The 20,738-nt window shown below is 42.8% G+C and overlaps 1 protein-coding gene across 1 annotated transcript; it reads right to left on the bottom strand.

Moving 5' to 3' along the window:
* Nucleotides 1–8,418: 8,418 nt before the first annotated feature.
* Nucleotides 8,419–20,089, bottom strand: LOC143275046 (uncharacterized). The gene is made up of 5 exons (XM_076579109.1): nucleotides 19,677–20,089; nucleotides 18,566–19,068; nucleotides 14,446–14,673; nucleotides 9,590–9,742; nucleotides 8,419–9,125 (listed from the first exon to the last, which is right to left on the bottom strand). The coding sequence occupies exons 1-5, from the start codon at nucleotides 20,022–20,024 to the stop codon at nucleotides 8,651–8,653; spliced, it is 1,707 nt and encodes a 568-aa protein (XP_076435224.1). The 5' UTR covers nucleotides 20,025–20,089; the 3' UTR covers nucleotides 8,419–8,650.
* Nucleotides 20,090–20,738: the final 649 nt, after the last annotated feature.

Below are 20,738 nucleotides of genomic sequence, written 5' to 3' on the forward strand. Positions count from 1 at the left end.
TGGACAGATAGACACATTATGTGAAAGACAGAGAGAGGGAGAGACAGAGGGGAGAGAGAGACAGAGACAGACAGACAGACAGACAGACAGACAGAGAGAGATGAAAAGATATGTCAGTGTGGGGGAAAAAAGAGTTGGGTGAGGGTGGTTCACAATTTGTAATACATGTAAGTATACATAATCGTAGACGTGACCAGACTAGAGTTTGATTTCGTTTGTTTGTGTCCACTGTAAAGAGAAAATCTCTGAAAACAATATTCTATGGCGTGATACGTTATCAACTGATTGACGCATTTCGACATAGTTTGTAAGGATTGTCAGTGACAATATTATACCAGATTTTCGGTCTGGCTTTCGGCACGCATGTACTGTCCAAGAGAGAGAGAGAGAGAGAGAGAGAGAGAGAGAGAGAGAGATTCAAACTGAAACGTTTTGCAGTCAAACGGTGTTCCTGCAAAACAGCAGTGATGGAGAACGAGTTAGTGGAAACCACAGGAAGGGAAGGGAAGGAGCAGAAACAGCAGAAACCTCCATCCTCTGTCCAACTCCCACAGAAACATCATCACCGCAAACACAGTAACAACAGCAACAGGTGACTATCTGACAGTTCATCCTCCCCACCCACTTATACTTCAGAGCCTCCAGCAGCAGCAGTCCATCACAAGTAGGACTGGTCAGTGAACAAAAACGAATCAATAAATAAACAAACAAACAGAAGAAGAAGAAGAAGAAGAAATGATAAATTATATATATATATATATATATATATATATATATATATATATATATATATATATATATATATAGCACAACTAGTACAGTAAGGGCATGCAGACGACCAAGCAAAGAAACACGGCACTGAAGCTACACCAAAAATAGCACCAACCACCTAAAATACACCACACACACACATACAGGTAAAAAAAAACAAACGGGCATGTATTTCCTTACATACCTGCCGTGTCTGCAGCCCGCTGTCCACACTGACACAGAGCTACTGACAATGCTGAGCAAAAACCACCAGACGACAGACCACGCAGGCAGAGAGTCAGGCAGGCTGGCAGGCAGAGAGTCAGGCAGGCAGGCAGACAGGGAGCAGCCAGCGACAGAGGGCGGGGAAGTGAGAGAGATGATCAATGCAGGAGACAAAGCACCCCACAGAAAAGCGATCTGGACGCTCGGGATAACTGAGATAGCCTGAGATAGGGGAGAGATGGTGGTGGGTTGGGGCATGGGAAGGGGATGGGAGGGGGGAGGTGCTGGTTGGAGAGAGAGAGAGAGAGAGAGAGAGAGGGAGGGAGGGGAGGGGGAGAGAGGGGAGAGGGAAGTGAGGGAGAGAGGGAGAAAGAGAGAGAGAGGGGGAGGGAGAGAGAGAGAGCGAGGGGGGAGGGGAGGGAGGGAGAGACAGAGGGATGGAGAAAGAGAGACAGATAGAGAAAGAGAGAGGGGAGTGAGAGAGAGAGGGAGGGGAGGGAGAGAGAGAGAGAGGAGGGAGGGGAGGGAGGGAGAGAGAGAGAGAGAGAGAAGGATAGAGAAAGAGAGAGAGGGACAGGGGAGGGAGAGAGAGAGAGAGGGATGGTGAGAGAGAGAGAGGGGAGGGAGAGAGAGAGAGGGATGGAGAAAGAGAGAGAGAAGGGGGAGAGAGAGAAAGATAGAGAAAGAGAGAGAGGAGGGAGGGAGAAAGAGAGGGGGAGGGAGAAAGAGAGATAGAGAGAGATAGAGAGAGAGAGAGAGAGAGAGAGAGAGAGAGAGAGAGACGGGATGGAGAAAGAGAGAGAGAGAGACGGGATGGAGAAAGAGGGAGATGGGGAGGGAGAGAGAGAAGGATGGAGAGAGAGAGAGAGGGGGGGGAATGTGGGAGGGAGAGGGAGAATGATGGAGAAAGAGAGGGGGAGGGAGAGAGAGAGGGATGGAGAAAGAGAAAGAGGGAGGGAGGGAGAGAGAGAGGGATGGAGAAAGTAAGAGAGAGAGGAGAGAGATAGGGGTGGGGGGGAGAGGGATAGAGAAAGAGAGAGAGATGGGGGAAGGAGAGAGAGAGGGAGGGAGGGATAGAGAGAGAGGGATTGAGAAAGAAAGAGAGAGGGAACGAACGAACGAACGAACGAACGAAATTTTATTTTACGAGGGTAAAGGAGTAAGCACAAAGTACTTTTTTACATCCAGCCCTCTGGGCATGAATAATAATTGGAAAAAAAGCAACAAAGTAAAAAAAAAAAAAAAAAAAAAAAAAAAAAAAAAAAAAAAAAAAGCGAGAGTCAATTCACAACATCAACGTCAAAATTGCATAAGCATGTGCAAACATAACATAGAACGTATGTACAATACAATATCGCGATAGATGAATAACAACGAGGACAATAGGGTAGGGGCGTGGTGGAGAGCGGAAGGAAGAATGGACAAGAGGAAGAGTAAAGAAGGCAGGGGAGGCTGACAACAGACAGATATAGTGACAGTGACAGTGGAGAGACATAGAGACTGACAGGGGAGGAGAGAGGCGTATATATATTGACATTCTATACATGATTTTTTGTTTATAATTGATATGTGTCACATAATCACATGTTTTTCAATAAATGTGCACGATATATATTTTTAAAGTTAGGGATGCTTTTTACAGTGTTTACATTGAGGCAGGATAATAATTCATTCCATAAACAGCCCCCTGAATAAGACAGACTAGATTTAAAAAGATCAATCCTTGGAAGTGGTACCATAACTTTATGAAGATGACGATGCGTGTTGATTACAAATTTATTCTTCAGCGAGGGGGGAGCAAATCCAGACATGATTTTGAACATAAGTAGACCTTTGTTAAATAGAAGTTTTGTTTTCAGTGGGAGGATATCGAGAGCTTTATAATCAGATACAGTCAATGATGAAGATTTTAAAAGAATCAATTTTACAGCTCTTCTATGCAGACTCAATAGAGGTTTTATAATACTGTCACTCGCCGAATCCCACACTGTCGAAGCATAGTTAATGTGTGATTCTATATAAGTACTGACAAATAGTTTTCGGCAGTGAAGATCCAAAAAATGTTTGATTCTAGACAGTTGATAGATATTTTTTGATACCTGTTTGCATAACAGAGAAATATGATGTGACCATGACAAATTATTATCGATAGTGATGCCAAGGATTTTATGGTGGTCAACTTCTTCAATCTTGTCACCTTTGATGAAAATAGGCGAACAGTTTATGGATATATTTTGACGTTTTTGTCTTGTTGTGATTATTAGGAATTTTGTTTTTTTAGGATGGAGACACATGTGGTTTAGTTCGGACCATTCAATCAATTGGTCAATACTTTCCTGAAGAGAAAGAGATACGATACATAGGTTAGTATGACTAGTATGAATGGTGGTGTCATCAGCAAACATTTCACATGGTGTCTTGATAGATAAGGGTAGGTCATTAATATATGCAGAAAATAAGATAGGTCCCAAAACAGAACCTTGAGGTACACCATAGTTAATTGGTAATAACATTGATTTTGAACCATTTGTGGACACAAGTTGTTTTCTTTCAGAGAGAAAAGATGAGATAAGTTCTAATGTATTCAAAGACAAACCATAAATCTTTAGTTTTTTCAGGAGGAGAGAATGATCAATCACATCAAAAGCCTTCATAAAGTCGACAACAAGGGCTCCAGTAATTTCGTTATTATTAATGTTAGTGAGCCATTGATCTACTAAATTTGTTAGTGCAGAATGACATGAGTGATTAGCTCTAAATCCAGACTGGTTTGGATGGAACAAGTCAAAATTATTAAAATGCTTAAGAATATGTTTATTTATATGATTTTCCAGGGGTTTTGATAATATTGGCAAAATAGAAATTGGTCTGTAGTTTGATGGTTCAGATCGATCACCATTCTTATATATAGGAATAACTTTAGCAGTTTTGAGCGTTTTGGGAATCTTATTTTTTGTAATACTTATATTATATATGTATGTGAGGGATTCTGCTATTATAGGAGCTGAGAGTTTTAATATTTTTCCGTCTATGCCATCAAGACCTCTTGTACTAGTTTGTTTTAAATGGGTCAGAGCATTATAAACTTCATGTACACATATCAAAGGAATATCTAATGTGGATGAAATATTTTTTGATTGACAGAATTTTAACAGAGCATCTAAAGAGTTAAGGGAGGGAGGGGGAGGGAGGTAGAGAGTGATGGAGAAAGACTGAGAGAGAGAGGGGGGAGAGGGAGCGAGAGAGGGATGGTGAAAAACATAGAGAGGGGGGGAGAGGAGGGAGAGACAGGGATGGAGAGTGAGAGAGAGAGAGAGGGGGGGACGGAGAAAGAGAGAGAGAGAGGGATGGAGAAAGAGAGAGAGGGGGGTTGGGTCATGCTGCTGGTCAATCTGCGTGACAGATGCGGAGCATCGTATAGGGAACGCAGTGACACCTTAGTGAGATACTGAAAACTGAAACTGTCCGTTCATTTTTTTTTGGGGGGGGGGGTTTGGGAAATTTTCTTTGTTACTAAACCCGTTCTATGTTCATAAACACTGTGATAGGAAACAAGGTTAACTCAAACTAGAAAAGCGGTAACTAGAATACACCTTTGTGCCAAGTGCGCGAGGAAAAGCAGCCACATGAAACAGCCCAAAGGTGGTCACATTTGGTTGACAGCAGAAAGGTGAGTCATTCACACCTGACCGCCAACTGCCGAGTGTGACTGGGAAAGGTGAGTCGTTCACACCTGATTGCCAACTGCCGAGTGTGACTGAGAAAGGTGAGTCATTCACACCTGACCGCCAACTGCCGAGTGTGACTGAAAAAGGTGAGTCATTCACACCTGACCGCCAACTGCCGAGTGTGAGTGTGACAGAAAGGCGAGTCATTCACACCTGACCGCCAACTGCCGAGTGTGACTGAGAAAGGTGAGTCATTCACACCTGACCGCCAATTGCCGAGTGTTACTGAGAAAGGTGAGTCATTCACACCTGACCGCCAACTGCCGAGTGTGACTGAGAAAGGTGAGTCGTTCACACCTGACCGCCAACTGCCGAGTGTGACTGAGAAAGGTGAGTCGTTCACACCTGATTGCCAACTGCCGAGTGTGACTGAGAAAGGTGAGTCGTTCACACCTGACCGCCAACTGCCGAGTGTGACTGAGAAAGGTGAGTCGTTCACACCTGACCGCCAACTGCCGAGTGTGACTGAGAAAGGTGAGTCGTTCACACCTGCCCGCCAACTGCCGAGTGTGAGTGTGACTGAGAAAGTACCAGTGGCCACTAGCACCTCGGCCAACAACCCCATTCGGCCACTTTCCTGTTTGGCGTCCTTCTCACTTGGAGGGGCTTCCGCATCTAGTTTCCGCGTTCTAGCAGCATTGCCACCTGTAGTCATTCCCATTCTGTTTGCTGCTCTCTCTCTGTCTCTTCTTTTTCTACATGTATCTGTCTGTCTGTCTGTCCTTGTCTGCCTCTCGGTCTATCTGTCTGTATGTATGTCTGTCTCTGTCTCTCTTCTTTTTCTGCACGTGTCTGTCTATCAATCTGTCTGTCTGTCTGTCTGTATGCGTGTCTGTCTGTCTGTCTCTCTTTCTCTCACTCTTTCTTTCTCTTCCTCAATGAGAAGCATAAGGTCAACAGTTTATGTTCACACATTTGATAATACAAATAATAAAAGGACATTTAATACGTCCAGTCTAACGCAATGATGCGTGCATACTAAAAACACACAAACACAGCTGCACGCATTGATCATCCCATTCAACTTCCATCCCACAAACCCACACTCACTCCACACAAGATGTAGACACACACACGCGCGCGCACGCACATCCTGATCTTTCAAGGCCTTTGAAAGCTTAGTGACAAGTTTGAGTGATCTTTATTGACTTCTGTTATATGTTGTGACTTTCACATTTCTCTCTCTCTCTTTTCCTTTTTTTTTTTTTCTTTTTTTTTTTTTTTGGGGGGGGGGGGGTTGTTTTGTCCATATCACATGATATATGTTACATTACGCAGATGATATACATTAAAATGCGAGGAACACAGTATAGTGGTGAATAATTTGTCAAGAACATAGTATAGGGGTGAATAATTTGTCAAGAACATAGCATAGTGGTGAATAATTTGTCAAGAACATAGCACAGCGGTGAATAATTTGTCAAAACATCAAAATGCGAATAGCATAGTATAATGGTGAATAATAATTTATTTGTCAAGACATCAAAATGTGAGGAACATAGTGGTAAATAATTTGTCAAGACGCCAAAATGCGAATAACATAGTATAGTGATGAATAATAATTCATTTGTCAAGACATCAAAATGCGAGGAACATAGTGGTAAATAATTTGTCAAGACGTATGATGTAGTGAAACCGAGCGGTATAACAGTGAGATGTACAGCGGAAAAGCCTGAATGACGGCACGAAATAGTTCATTTCATTGTCTCATGTGAAACCACAAGCATGCTTTTGAGGCGTTTGGATTTAACATAATTTTGTTACTTAGAACATGTCTCAATACACCACATTCACAGCTTGACAGGACAGAAACAAATACAAAGTCCTGTCCTGATATCAGTCAAATTTTAAGTATATGACGGATGTTTTCGCTGTTAGAAAAAAAAATCTATAAAGAAAACTATTTTTGCCCATGATTTTCAACAAAACGAATCTTAAAGATGGATAGGGTGACATGAAGGGGGAGACAATCATTGCAGAGGCTGAGAGAAGAAACAGGGTGACATGAAAAGGGAGACAATCATTGCAGAGGCTGAGAGAAGAAACAGGGAGACATGAAGGGGGAGACAATCATTGCAGAGGCTGAGAGAAGAAACAGGGTGACATGAAGTGGGAGACAATCATTGCACAGGCTGAGAGAAGAAACTGGGCGACAAGAACGGGGAGACAATCATTGCACAGGCTGAGAGAAGAGAAGAAACAGGGTGACATGAAGGGGCAGACAATCATTGCACACGTTGAGAGAAGAGAAGAAACAGGGTGACATGAAGGGGCAGACAATCATTGCACAGGCTGAGAGAAGAGAAGAAACAGGGCGACAAGAACGGGGAGACAATCATTGCACAGGCTGAGAGAAGAGAAGAAACAGGGTGACAAGAAGAGGGAGACAATCATTGCACAGGCTGAGAGAAGAGAAGAAACAGGGTGACAAGAAGAGGGAGACAATCATTGCACAGGCTGAGAGAAGAAACAGGGTGACATGAAGGGACAGACAATCACTGCACAGGCTGAGAGAAGAGAAGAAACAGGGTGACATGAAGGGGGAGACAGTCATTGCAGAGGCTGAGAGAAGAAACAGGGTGACATGAAGGGGAAGACAATCATTGCAGAAGCTGAGAGAAGAAACAGGGTGACATGAAGGGGGAGACAATCATTGCAGAGACTGAGAGAAGAAACCACTTTAAAAAGAGAGGTATGTTTTCAAAAACCGCTTAAAAAGATCGAGAAACGAATTATTATATGTTGCACTTGGTACGACTACCGGCTTTTCTCTGAATTCACTAACATCATGTAGTGTTTTGTTTGACACATTGACACAACTTTTTTTTTTCTTTCATTTGCAAATGACTGCGATTCCCAAACATGTCGAATCCTGTATGAAACAAATTATGGTCATACAATGAGCAAACTCTCTCTCTCTCTCTCTCTCTCTCTCTCTCTCTCTCTCTCTGTCTTTCTCTCTCTTCATCTGAGACCACTCTTAAGGAAAGAGATGCACCACAAGTCAACGAACAACAAAGGCAGGCCATCCATTCGTCCTACATCCTGCACAACTTCTTCGTTACAGGAGTAGAGAGGAAAAAGATGGTTGTGCGCCTAACTAGGAAGCGGGGGTCCAGCGGGTTCCAGTCCCTGTTGTGGTCTGGGTGCCAGTCTTTCAGATGGACGATCAGTCCAAGTCCCGTGTGCAGCATGCACTCAGCACGCTTTAAAAAGAAGAAAAAAGAACGAAAGGCAGCAAAAAGGTTTGTCCATGACAGAATTCTACAGACCCCCCACCCCCACCCCCACCCCCAAACTGTCCCCACTGACAGTCAATCGAGTTCACTGGAAGACAGGAAAAAGTGTAAGAAAAAGAAATATGAGTGGCGCTTGCACTGTGGCGACGAGTTCTCCTGGGACAGCAGCCCAAATTTCACAAGGAGAAATTTGTGATCACGACACGACACGACACGACACGAGGCAATGCCTTTCAATATGCAGCGCAACACAGTACAGGTCAGCACAGCACAGGACAGCACAGCACATGTCAGCACAGGACAGCACAGCACAGGACGGCACAGCACAGGTCAGCACAGCACAGCACAGCACAGCACAGGTCATGTCAGCACAGGACAGCACAGCACAGCACGGCACAGCACAGCACGGAACAGCACAGGTCAGCACAGCACGGCACGGCACAGCACAGGACAGCACAGAACAGTACAGCACAGCACAGCACAGCACAGCATTACGTAACACAAAACTACGCAAAGCAACGCAATACATCACAACACAAAACAACTTAACACAACACAGTACAGCCCAGCACAACCAAAGAACACAATACGTAACAACACCAAACAATCACAATTCAACACAACACAGTACAATACAGCACAACAAAAGAACACAGCACAACACAATACGTAACAACACCAAACAATCACAATTCAACACAAACACAGTCACCCCCTCGTTCTTGCCAACACGTGCAGTAACTTGTCTCTCAGGCTCCGATTGCTGTTAGTGGGCAGCCAGGGAGACGACCCTCTGTGGGACCAAGACCCTGCCACAGAGCCTCCACCCACGTGATGCAGGAGGTGGTACACCCTCCTTCTGGACGTCCGCCAGGGCTGAGACCCGTACCCACGTCCTTGCACCAGTCTGGGAACCAACAGGGAACCCCTCAGCGCCCCCGCTGAAGAAGGCCCGCCACGCATGATCGTGGTGGTGGTGGTGGTGGTGGTGGGCGTACCGACTGAAGAACTAACCGACCCTGGACCGCTGAAATCTTTAGATTGTGTCGGCGATGCTGCTGGTCTTTGCTCTGAGGTGGTCGGGGAACCTTTCGGAAGTGGCGGAGGACGAGAAGGAGGAGAAGATCCTCGTGGGAGGAGAGGTTCTTGAGCAGGGGCTGGTCTCCTGGAGACGTCTGATGCTCTGGAAGAAGAAGAAAAGCCCCCAGAGCTTTGGCTGGTATGGGAGATGATGATAAGATAAGATAAGATAAGATAAGAATACCTTTATTATCTCCAACTGGAGAAATTTGGTCAGGTGCATTATCACAACATAGACAAGTAAACAACATGGGGACCATAACTGTAAAAGTCAACAACAGCTTTTACGAATATTACGAAGATACAAATGTAAAAAATATCACATACACCGTTTCATACATACATCCACACACTGCAGGTAATAACTAGTATTCTTAATGTAAAAAACAGAAAGAATTAAGAAACATTATTTGAAATTATAAACATAGCCTACTATACTGCACATTGATTATAATAGACAGATAAGATAAGAATAAAGATAAATTGCGGAAAACCGCAACCAGATAATCAGCACACACCCGCACTCCCCCCCCCCACCCCCCCACCCCTCACACACACGCGGATTACTTGATGTGGGGTGTGTGGGGGTGTCCTGGCGGGAGGTGATGAGTCCAGTCTTTCTTTTTGGCCAGGCCCGGGGGTCTGCCGTGTGGGTGGAGGCCTGGGGGTGGTGGTAGGCTCTGGCCTTGGCGGTGATCGTCGGCCGATGTGGAGGGGACGCTGAAAATAGTTATGATGATCCCATTGGCTGGGTGTGTCTTGGGGGCGGGTAGGTGACAGGTGTTGGGGGTTGGTCTGGTTCTAGAGTGTGCTGTGCTTTTTATTTTATGTCACTGTTTGGGTGGATGGTTGCCTGTCTGTCTCTCTGTCTGTTTGTCTAATTGTCTGTCAACCTGTCTGTCTGTCTGTCTGTCTGTCTGTCTATCTGTCTGTCTGTCTGTCTGTCTGTCTGTCTGTCTGTCTGTCTGTCTCTCTGTCTGTCTGTCTGTCTGTCTGTCTCTCTCTCTGTCTCTCTCTCTCTCTCTCTTTCTCTCTCTACCGCCATCGGCTTTGTATCAGAATGTACAGATAGACTAAAAGCATGTTACAAACAAAACTGGCACGAAGAAATGGAAAACAATGGTATGTATGAATGGTTCTGTTAATTCAAATCAATATTTCAAACAGAGAAGTATAGTAAGATCGTAACATCATCTTGCCCAGTGTGTGGCGAAAACCCAGAAGATGAAAATCGTTTCATATTTAACTGCACTGCAAAAGATACGATGAATTGCGAAAAAAACAACAAAAAAAAACCCCAAAAACCAAACCACTGTACCCTTTTCAATACAGCTCCAGTGCAGAGAAAACATTAATTCAGCGTACTGATAACAGAAAATGATGATGCGATACTTTCACTTGCGAAATATGTATCTGAGGCAATAGATAATTTTATACGGAAAACGTCCATCATCGGTCCAAATACTCATTAATCATTTAAAAATTAGTATGGGTTTTATGAGGAAAAAAAGCATAGATAAAAAGGAAGGGCTACATTTGGATGGTCAATCCCGACATTGTAATTATATGATGTGTTCGTATTGATATGATGGGTTTTGATGTTCAGGCATAAGTAATTCTTTCATGATTCATATGTTCTTTAGAATGTGTTTGTATTGATATGTTGTGTGTTGATGTGACATGCGTACATATTTAATATATGATTTATATGTACTTTGTTTTATGTGTACTGTCCAAACCTTGGAGACGGACGACCAAGAAAAGGCACATTACCCCCTCTGTCACATGTACTTTGAGCTAATGACAAAGTACCAAAGTGTCACACATCTCTTATTAGTTTATGTTGTTTCAATTCTGTGTTGCTTCCATCCTGTTCCATTTTATCTGTTCTGCACCATTTTGTTCTGATTAGTACCTACTATGTCACTAGAGCTTTGCAGCAAATGACATTAAACATTTCAGTGTTCAGTGTTCTCTCTCTCTCTCTCTCTCTGTGTGTGTGTGTGTGTGTGTGTGTGTGTGTGTGTGTGTGTGTGTGTGTGTGTGTGTGTGTGTGCGTGTATCCTCTCTCTCTCTCTCTCTCTCTCTCTCTCTCTCTCTCTCTCTCTCTCTCTCTCTCTCACTGGCTGTCTTTGTCTATGTCTCTGTCTGCCTCTCCCTGTATCTCCCTGTTTCTATCTGTATCCCTCACTCTCTCTTTTTCTTTTCTCTCTCTCTCTCTCTCTCTCTCTTTCTGTCTGTCTCTCTCTTTCTGTCTCTCTCTCTATATATCTTTCTGTCTCTCTGTCTCTCTCTCTCTCTCTGTCTCTCTTTGTCTCTGTGTGTGTCTCTCTCTGTGCCTCTCTCTGTGTCTCTCTGTCTCTGTCTCTCTCTCTCTTTCTGTCACTCTGTCTCTCTCTGACTCTCTCTGTCTCTCTCTTTCTGTCTCTCTCTCTCTCTCTCTCTGTCTCTCTTTGTCTCTCCTTCTCTGAGTGTTTCTCTCCCTTCCTTTAAAAGTACATTCACAGTGCGTGAATGTGTACAAAATTACCCCATTAACCTGTCTGGCAGATAAAAAGGCAAACAGACACATACACACAGACACACAGATTCAATGCAATTCAATTCAATTCAAAATACATTATTATCTGCTTCAACCCCAAACAGAAAATTCTCTTTAGGTTCACTTTAAAATAAAATGCCCGTCAGCAAAAATCAAAGAGAAAAAACAACAAAAAACTGACACACCCTTCACTTATCACCATGCACACATAACTTATTATGTAAAAAGAAAAAACGTGTGGGTAAGATACTATTACATTATGATTTAGAGTGTAACAACTGTGTGTGTGCATGCATCGTTTTGTGCGTGTGCACACGCGCGCGTGCGCACGCGTGTGTGTGCCTGCGTGTTGAGCGTGCGTGCGCGCGCACGCGCATGTGTATGTTTCAATCATTATAAAAAGGAGAATATTCAGTAAGATAATTATAACATTTAAAAAGACAAATGCTCATCAACAACTAAAACAGACAGACAGACAGGCACACACACACACACACACACACACACACTGATAAATCGACAGAAGAGAGAGAGAGACGGGGGGGGGGGGGGGGGGGGGCGAGAGGGGGGCCAAAAGTTACATAACAAAGTTAAATTACAACAGAGAGAGAGAGAGGGGTGTATGTATGTTTGGATATATATGTACATATTACATATATATACACAAATCGTATATATGTGTGTGTGTATGCTTCTGATATGCATTCCTTTAAGTCAGATCTGAAAACGTTTTCCGTAAGCATTTCTATTCTGGGCAGAACGGTTAAACCGAAGTATGTTTGGTCAAGTATATTTGTTCTAGTATTTTTGTTGTCCTGTTTTAATGCATTGTTTATTTCATGTAGTTTAGTCTTTGATGTGATATAACTTTTTTTTCTACCTGGTTATTTTTAATGGGCGCGCGCGCGCGCGCGCGCGCGCGTGTGTGTGTGTGTGTGTGTGTGTGTGTGTGTGTGTGTGAGTGTGTGTGTCTGCGTGTCTGTGCATGAGCGTGTCTGTGAGGGATGTGTGTGTGTGTGTGTGTGTGTGTGTGTGTGTGTGTGTGTGTTTGCGTGCCTGCGTGCGTGTGTGTGTATGTGTGTCTGTGTCTGTGCCTGTGTCTGTGTGTGAGTGTTTGTTTCTGTATGTGTTTTCTATGAAATGCATTTTGTTTTAATGTAAGGCTTATTTACTTCATAGCTTATATAATCTGATACACCTCTGAAATGTGCTTTTTTATTCATATGAACACACTGGAATTTCACCATTGTCGGAGAGCGGGTTATATGTTTTTAAGCATGTTTATAGTCAACTGGATGTTGCAAGACACTTTGAGCAGCGTTGGTGCTGGACATTGCGCCATAGAAAAACATTCTATATCATTATTACTATCATTATCATATACTGGTGTGTGTGCGTGCCTGTGCGTATGTGCGAACGTACGTGCATGTGTTGTGTGTGTGTGGTGTGCAAGACGTGTAACCAGGGGTTGTACACTTCATGTGTTGTGTGTGTGGTGTGCAAGACGTGTAACCAGGGGTTGTACACTTCATGTGTTGTGTGTGTGGTGTGCAAGACGTGTAACCAGGGGTTGTACAGTTCATGTGTTGTCTGTGTGGTGTGCAAGACGTGTAACCAGGGGTTGTACAGTTCATGTGTTGTGTGTGTGGTGTGCAAGACGTGTAACCAGGGGTTGTACAGTTCATGTGTTGTCTGTGTGGTGTGCAAGACGTGTAACCAGAGGTTGTACAGTTCATGTGTTGTCTGTGTGGTGTGCAAGACGTGTAACCAGGGATTATACAGTTCATGTGTTGTCTGTGTGGTGTGCAAGACGTGTAACAAGGGTTTGTACAGTTCATATGTTGTCTGTGTGGTGTGCAAGACGTGTAACAAGGGTTTGTACAGTTCATGTGTTGTCTGTGTGGTGTGCACGACGTGTAACCAGGGATTATACAGTTCATGTGTTGTCTGTGTGGTCTACAAGTCGTGTAACAAGGGTTTGTACAGTTCATGTGTTGTCTGTGTGGTGTGCAAGACGTGTAACCAGGGGTTGTACAGTTCATGTGTTGTCTGTGTGGTCTACACGACGTGTAACAAGGGTTTGTACAGTTCATGTGTTGTCTGTGTGATGTGCAAGACGTGTAACCAGGGGTTGTACAGTTCGGCATGTGTTGTCTGTGTGGTGTGCAAGACGTGTAACCAGGGGTTGTACAGTTCATGTGTTGTCTGTGTGGTGTGCAAGACGTGTAACCGGGGGTTGTACAGTTCATGTGTTGGCTGTGTGGTGTGCAAGACGTGTAACCAGGGGTTGTACACTTCATGTGTTGTCTGTGTGGTGTGCAAGACGTGTAACCAGGGTTTGTACAGTTCATGTGTTGTCTGTGTGGTGTGCAAGACGTGTAACCAGGGGTTGTACACTTCATGTGTTGTGTGTGTGGTGTGCAAGACGTGTAACCAGGGGTTGTACAGTTCATGTGTTGTCTGTGTGGTGTGCAAGACGTGTAACCAGGGGTTGTACAGTTCATGTGTTGTGTGTGTGGTGTGCAAGATGTGTAACCAGGGGTTGTACAGTTTATGTGTTGTGTGTGTGGTGTGCAAGACGTGTAACCAGGGGTTGTACAGTTCGGTATGTGTTGTCTGTGTGGTGTGCAAGACGTGTAACCAGGGGTTGTACAGTTAGGTATGTGTTGTCTGTGTGGTGTGCAAGACGTGTAACCAGGGGTTGTACAGTTAGGTGACCTCACATCACAGGAACATGTGTGAGTTACTCACATCACAGGAACATTTCTGAGTTCCCCACATCACAGGAACATGTGGTGAGTTCCTCACATCACAGGAACGTGTCTGAGTACGGACAGCCACTCACTTCTCTCACCCAACACACTCTCTCAGACTCACTCACCGCCCAATGACGTCGCCCCCTTTGCCTTTCTCTCTAGGACTCTCCCCTTGCCACTGGGAAGGGTCTGGGTCCGGCTTTTGGGGCGTGGGAGCCCTTGCTGCTTCTTTGAAAGGGCTGCGGGCCTTGGTCGGGGTTCGAGTCTGGCTGTTGGCTTCGTTCTGTTTCTTCCTCCTCACAACGTTGAGGAGGGTTGTCAGCCCTGGCGGCAAGCGCCGACCTCCGCCAAACCTTCAAGGAAAAGAAATTAATGATAATGGTAATAGTAATGATACTAGTAACTATAATAGTATGAACAACAACAACAACAACAACAACAACAACAACAACAATAATAATAATAATAATAATAATAATAATAATAATAATAATAATAATAATAATAATAATGAAACGTTAGACTATGAATATCCGTATTTAAACTTATATACATTCCGCAAGTTTAAATACCCATCGATAAGACAGAAGAAATACTTATCAATCACAGTTCTGTTTCCATGATACATCAAATTTCTGAAGATGAAAAGAAGCAAAGAGTAACGAGTAAATAATGACAAATGTAACTTCTGTGGCTGAGAGAAGGACGCTGTACATCATCACCTGTATGATTACCAGTATTCACTTTCATTTTGGAAAAAGATTACAAAGTATCATCATAGAAAACTGTCTTTCTTCTTCTTCTTCTTCTTCTTCTGCGTTAACTCGTATGCACACGAGTGGGCTTTTACGTGTATGACCGTTTTTACCCCACCATGTAGGCAGCCATACTCCGTTTTCGGGGGTGTGCATGCTGGGTATGTTCTTGTTTCCATAACCCACCGAACGCTGCCATGGATTACAGGATCTTTAACGTGCGTATTTGATCTTCTGCTTGCATATACACACGAAGGGGGTTCAGGCACTAGCAGGTCTGCACATATGTTGCCTGGGAGATCCACCCTTTACCCACCAGGCGCCGTCACCGTGATTCGAACCCGGGACCCTCAGATTGACAGTCCAACGCTTTAACCACTCGGCTATTGCGCCCGTCATAGAAAACTGTCAAAATTGTGCTGACCGAAACTTTAATATCAAGCTTATACCATTTGGAACTGAAGAAAACAGCAGAACTGATGACGTATTAGATCTTATCCTATTACTTGGAAAATTCTTTATATACAGATATAGATAAACAAACTAAGACCAAATATCCAAACGTTCCTGACATAAATAAAGATAAAAAAATAAAAAAAATATTAAAAAAACCTGAAAAACACGCACACCCGCTGAATATGCGAAATCACGAATTTTTTTAAAATGGCTCCTATACATGAATTTAATAGAATAATGATGCATGTCAAAATAGTTTTTCGGTGCCTTAAAAGAAAATGATCCTCCGTTTCCCTTATTGTCTTAATTTGTTATTACTCAGTTGAGATATATGTGTATATATGTATGTATGTATGTATGTATAGTGTACAGGGTATGCAACATGTCTATCCTATATCCCTATACATAAGTCTAATGTTTTATTACATATCTGTTTCTTTATGCAACATGTATATCCTATATCCCTATCCAATGTCTTATTACAGATCTTTTTTTTTCTTATCTATGCATTAATCTATTAAGTATTTGCGTATTGTAAAAAAAAAAAAAAAAGGAAGAGGAAAGAAACGAATGAATGGAGTATTCTTTGAAAAAAAAAAAAAAAAAGAAAGAAAAGAATAACGACAGTGTTGTAACAGTTTCTTACTCCACTTTTCTTTTTCTTTTTTTAAGCCGATCATCGCATTGTTTTGTTATCGCAATTAAGGCTATGTTTGTTATCGCACGTAAAGCTATGTTTTTTTGTGTGTTTTTTTTTGTTTGTTTTTTGTTGTTGTTTTTTTCGCACTTAGAGCTATGTTTTGTTATCGCACTATAAGCTATGTTTGTTATCGCACTTAAAGCTATGTTTGTTATCGCACTATAAGCTATGTTTGTTATCGTACTTAAAGCTATGTTTGTTATCGTACTTAAAGTTATGTTTGTTATCGCACTTAGAGCTATGTTTGTTATCGCACTTAAAGCTATGTTTGTATTCGCACTGAAAGCTATGTTTTGTTATCGCACTTAGAGCTATGTTTGTTATCGCACTTAAAGCTATGTTTTGTTATCGCACTTAAAGCTATGTTTTGTTATCGCACTTACAGCTATGTTTTGTTATCGCACTTAAAGCTATGTTTGTTATCGCACTTAAAGCTATGTTTGTATTCGCACTTTAAGCTATGTTTTGTTATCGCACTTAGAGCTATGTTTTGTTATCGCACTTTAAGCTATGTTTTGTTATCGCACTTAGAGCTATGTTTTGTTATCGCACTTTAAGCTATGTTTTGTTATCGCACTTAGAGCTATGTTTTGTTATCGCACTTTAAGCTATGTTATCGCACTTTAAACTATGTTTGTTATCGCATTTTAAGCTATGTTTGTTATCGCACTTAAAGCTATGTTTTCTATCGCACTTAGAGCTATGTTTTGTTATCGCACTTAAAGCTATGTTTGTTATCGCACTTTAAGCTATGTTTTGCTATCGCACTTAGAGCTATGTTTGTTATCGCACTTTAAGCTATGTTTGTTATCGCACTTTAAACAATGTTTGTTTTTTAATCGCACTTAAAGCTATGTTTGTTATCGCACATAAAGCTATATTTGTTATCGCACTTAAAGCTATGTTTTCTATCGCACTTTAAGCTATATTTGTTATCGCACTTTAAACTATGATTGTTATCGCATTTTAAGCTATGTTTGTTATCGCACTTAAAGCTATGTTTTCTATCGCACTTTAAGCTATGTTTGTTATCGCACTTTAAGCTATGTTTGTTATCGCACTTAAAGCTATGTTTGTTATCGTACTTCAAGCTATGTTTTATTATCATACTTTAAGCTATGTTTTGTTATCACACTTTAAGCTATGTTTTGTTATCGCACTTTAAGCTATGTTATCGCACTTAAAGCTATGTTTGTTATCGCACTTAAAGCTATGTTTTTTATCGCACTTAGAGCTATGTATGTTATCGCACTTTAAGCTATGCTTGTTATCGCACTTTAGCTATGCTTTTTTATCGCACTTAAAGCTATGTTTTTTGTGCGTGTTTTTTTTAAATTTTTATCGCACTTAAAGCTATGTTTTTTGTGTGTGTTTTATCGCACTTTAAGCTATGTTTGTTATCGCACTTAAAGCTATGTTTGTTATCGCACTTAGAGCTATGTTTGTTATCGCACTTTAAGCTATGTTTGTTATCGCACTTAGAGCTATGTTTGTTATCGCACTTAAAGCTATGTTTGTTATCGCACATAAAGCTATGTTTGTTATCGCACTTTAAGCTATGTTTGTTATCGCACTTAGAGCTATGTTTGTTATCGCACTTAAAGCTATGTTTGTTATCGCACTTTAAGCTATGTTTGTTATCGCACTTAGAGCTATGTTTGTTATCGCACTTAAAGCTATGTTTGTTATTGCACTTAAAGCTATGTCGTTGTTTTTTTTATCGCACTTCAAGCTATGTTTGTTATCGCACTTTAAGCTATGTTTGTTCTGTTGTTGTAGTTCGTGCTCCCGCAGCTGTTACTACTGCTGTTATTGTTGTTTTTTTTGTTGTTGCCAAGGGTAGTTTCAGTTTTAGTTTCAGTTTCAGTAGCTCAAGGAGGCGTCACTGCGTTCGGACAAATCCATATACGCTACACCACATCTGCCAAGCAGATGCCTGACCAGCAGCGTAACCCAACGCGCTTAGTCAGGCCTTGAGGGGAAAAAAAAAGTGCTACTTTGTGGTTGAAATGTATTGTTCGTTTGTTGTTTGTTGTTTTTTGTTGTTGGTTTTTTTTTGTCATTATGTGTGTACTATTTCATATTAATGTTTGGATTTTGATTTTTCACGATTCTTTTCTCTCTCTCTCTCTCTCACTGTCTGTCTGTCTTTTTCTCTCTCTCTGCTTGATTTTCTTGTATATATCTCTCAGTCTCTCTGTCTCCATCTATCCACTCTATTACTGTCACACACACACACACACACACACACACACACACACACACACACACACACACACACACACACACACACACACACACACACCATAATTATTGTCTCCCAACTTCCCTTACCTGTATAAGAACCGAGCAGCCCACGAGGGGTTTCCCTGCCTGTTGTAGTGGGGGTGGAAGTACCCGTTGTGAGTCAGGTACGGTCCACGAACCACCAACACCACAACTCGCTCACGTGGCCTCACTGTCGTCGTCAAGGTCGTCGGTCGTGCTGTTAACGACCTGTCCTGTGTACTCGTTGCTGCAGTAGTTGTTGTTGTCGTTGTTGTGTTGACGGCAGGTGGAGATATCGATGTCAGTTCTGTAGACATGGGAGAAGAAGAAGTCGTTGCAGTCGTTCCTGATGGTGAAGGGGTGGCATCGGTCCTGGTGCTTGTTGTTGCTGTTGTCGTCGTGGTCGTGGTGTCTGGAGTGGCTGTGGGTGGAGGGGTTGTGGTGGAAGAAGGAACTGGTAGCGGTGTTTCTGTAGCTGGTGCTGCTGTGTTTGCTGGGATGTTGTCCTCTATCGGCTTCGTCGTTATCGTTATGAGCGGTATGAATGTGAAGTCAGTGTTTTGTAGGTCCTGGAAGTATAACAGCAGAGAATCATGCAAACATACACGGACGTTTGTATGCAACCACAGACACACACACACACACACACACACACACACACACACACACACACAAGCTCGCGCATGCATGCACATAGACAAACAAGTGCATGCACACATAAGCAAACGTTCACGTTTAACTTGGCCATCCGCTTTGCATCGATGATTTCAACTGCAAATAATTATGATTAAACCTTTCACGGAATTCATAATATAAATATAAATGCAACCGAAAAAACCCCCCACCCCAAACAACTAACAAGTTGACAGGAGATAAAAGACAATCCAAAGTTTTCTACCTTTTCTGTTTTCCTCTTCCCTCTCCCCTCCCCCGTCCCCCCAGCCCCCTTTATTTATCTATTTATTTATTTATTTTTAATCGTCTAATATCACTCATAGTGGAAAGACGCTAAACTAAAGAACGAACACAGAAGCAGACAGAGAAAGAGAGAGAGCGCGCTCTCTCTCTCCTTCTCTCTCTCTTTCTCTGTCTGTCTGTCTGTCTGTCTGTCTGTCTGTCTGTCTGTCTCTCTCTCTCTCTCTCTCTCTCTCTCTCTCTCTCTCTCTCTTTCTCTCACCATCGTATCAGGCAGTAGCGATGTGATGTTCCTCTCATCACCACCATCATCGTCATCCATAGAAAACTGCGGCGAGGGAGACACAGTTGCGTCGTCAGCATGTTGCTGCTGCTGTTGCGTCTTCGTCGTCGTTGTCGTCGAATTGACGGAAGCTTGTAAAATGGTCGTCAGATCGTTAAACAGCGTCGTCAAGACGTTAGAAGGGTCTCTCGTCGTCGTCGTCACAATGGAGGAGGAGGTCCCATTGTCATCCTCTTCTACCGTGGTGGAGAAAGTCGGCTGAGAAGCTGTGGCATTGAACAGATTCTGCAAAACGGTCGTCAGGCCTGTCAGTAGCGTCGACGTCATATCCGCTGTGGTCTCTGTGGCAGACTGAGAAGAAGAAGTAGTAGTAGTGGTAGTGGTAGTGGTAGTGGCAGAAGAAGGCTCCGTACTTGCCGAAGTCGAGGTTGTTGATAGCGTTCCTGATGGTGTCGTTGGTGTTGCAGAGAAAGTGGTTGCTAGCGTATGGATGAAGTGGTAGAACATAGGCTCGTATGGCGAAGAAAGGTATTGATGGTTCCTGATGGTGGTGTTGTGTGTGGAAGTGGTCTTTGGTTGGGTTTTTTTTGCAATGATCGTGAGATTTAAATGTTTGGAGGGTGGTGTTGAATTTAGATTGGCTTTCTCTCGTCTCTACTTCTCCTGGGCTGAATCGTATCACTCTGTGCATTTCTGACTGGTCATGCTCTTGTCTCACTGTTGATTAGCAAACAAACAAAACAGACAACAAAGACAAAAAACAAAAAAGAGAAAGAGCCTAATAATGTCAATTTTACCTGTATAGAAGACAGTCCAAGTTTCCCTGCGTTCTCCCGTGTAGTGCAGTAGTCTCAGCACTCACCACAAGTACTGATGACTCGGGTCAGCAAGAAGTCAGTTGTGTTAACGACTGTCGTTCCGGTGCGTGCAGAAGTGTTTGAAGGTTACCAAGAAACGTGCAGTCTGTACATGGGAGAAGAAGAAGTCGTTGAGTGTTCTGAACTGTCGAGGCGTCGTCGTCGATCGGTCTCCTCTGGTCGA

This window comes from Babylonia areolata, chromosome 29 (genome assembly GCF_041734735.1).
Source record: "Babylonia areolata isolate BAREFJ2019XMU chromosome 29, ASM4173473v1, whole genome shotgun sequence".
Classification (NCBI taxonomy): domain Eukaryota; kingdom Metazoa; phylum Mollusca; class Gastropoda; order Neogastropoda; family Buccinidae; genus Babylonia; species Babylonia areolata.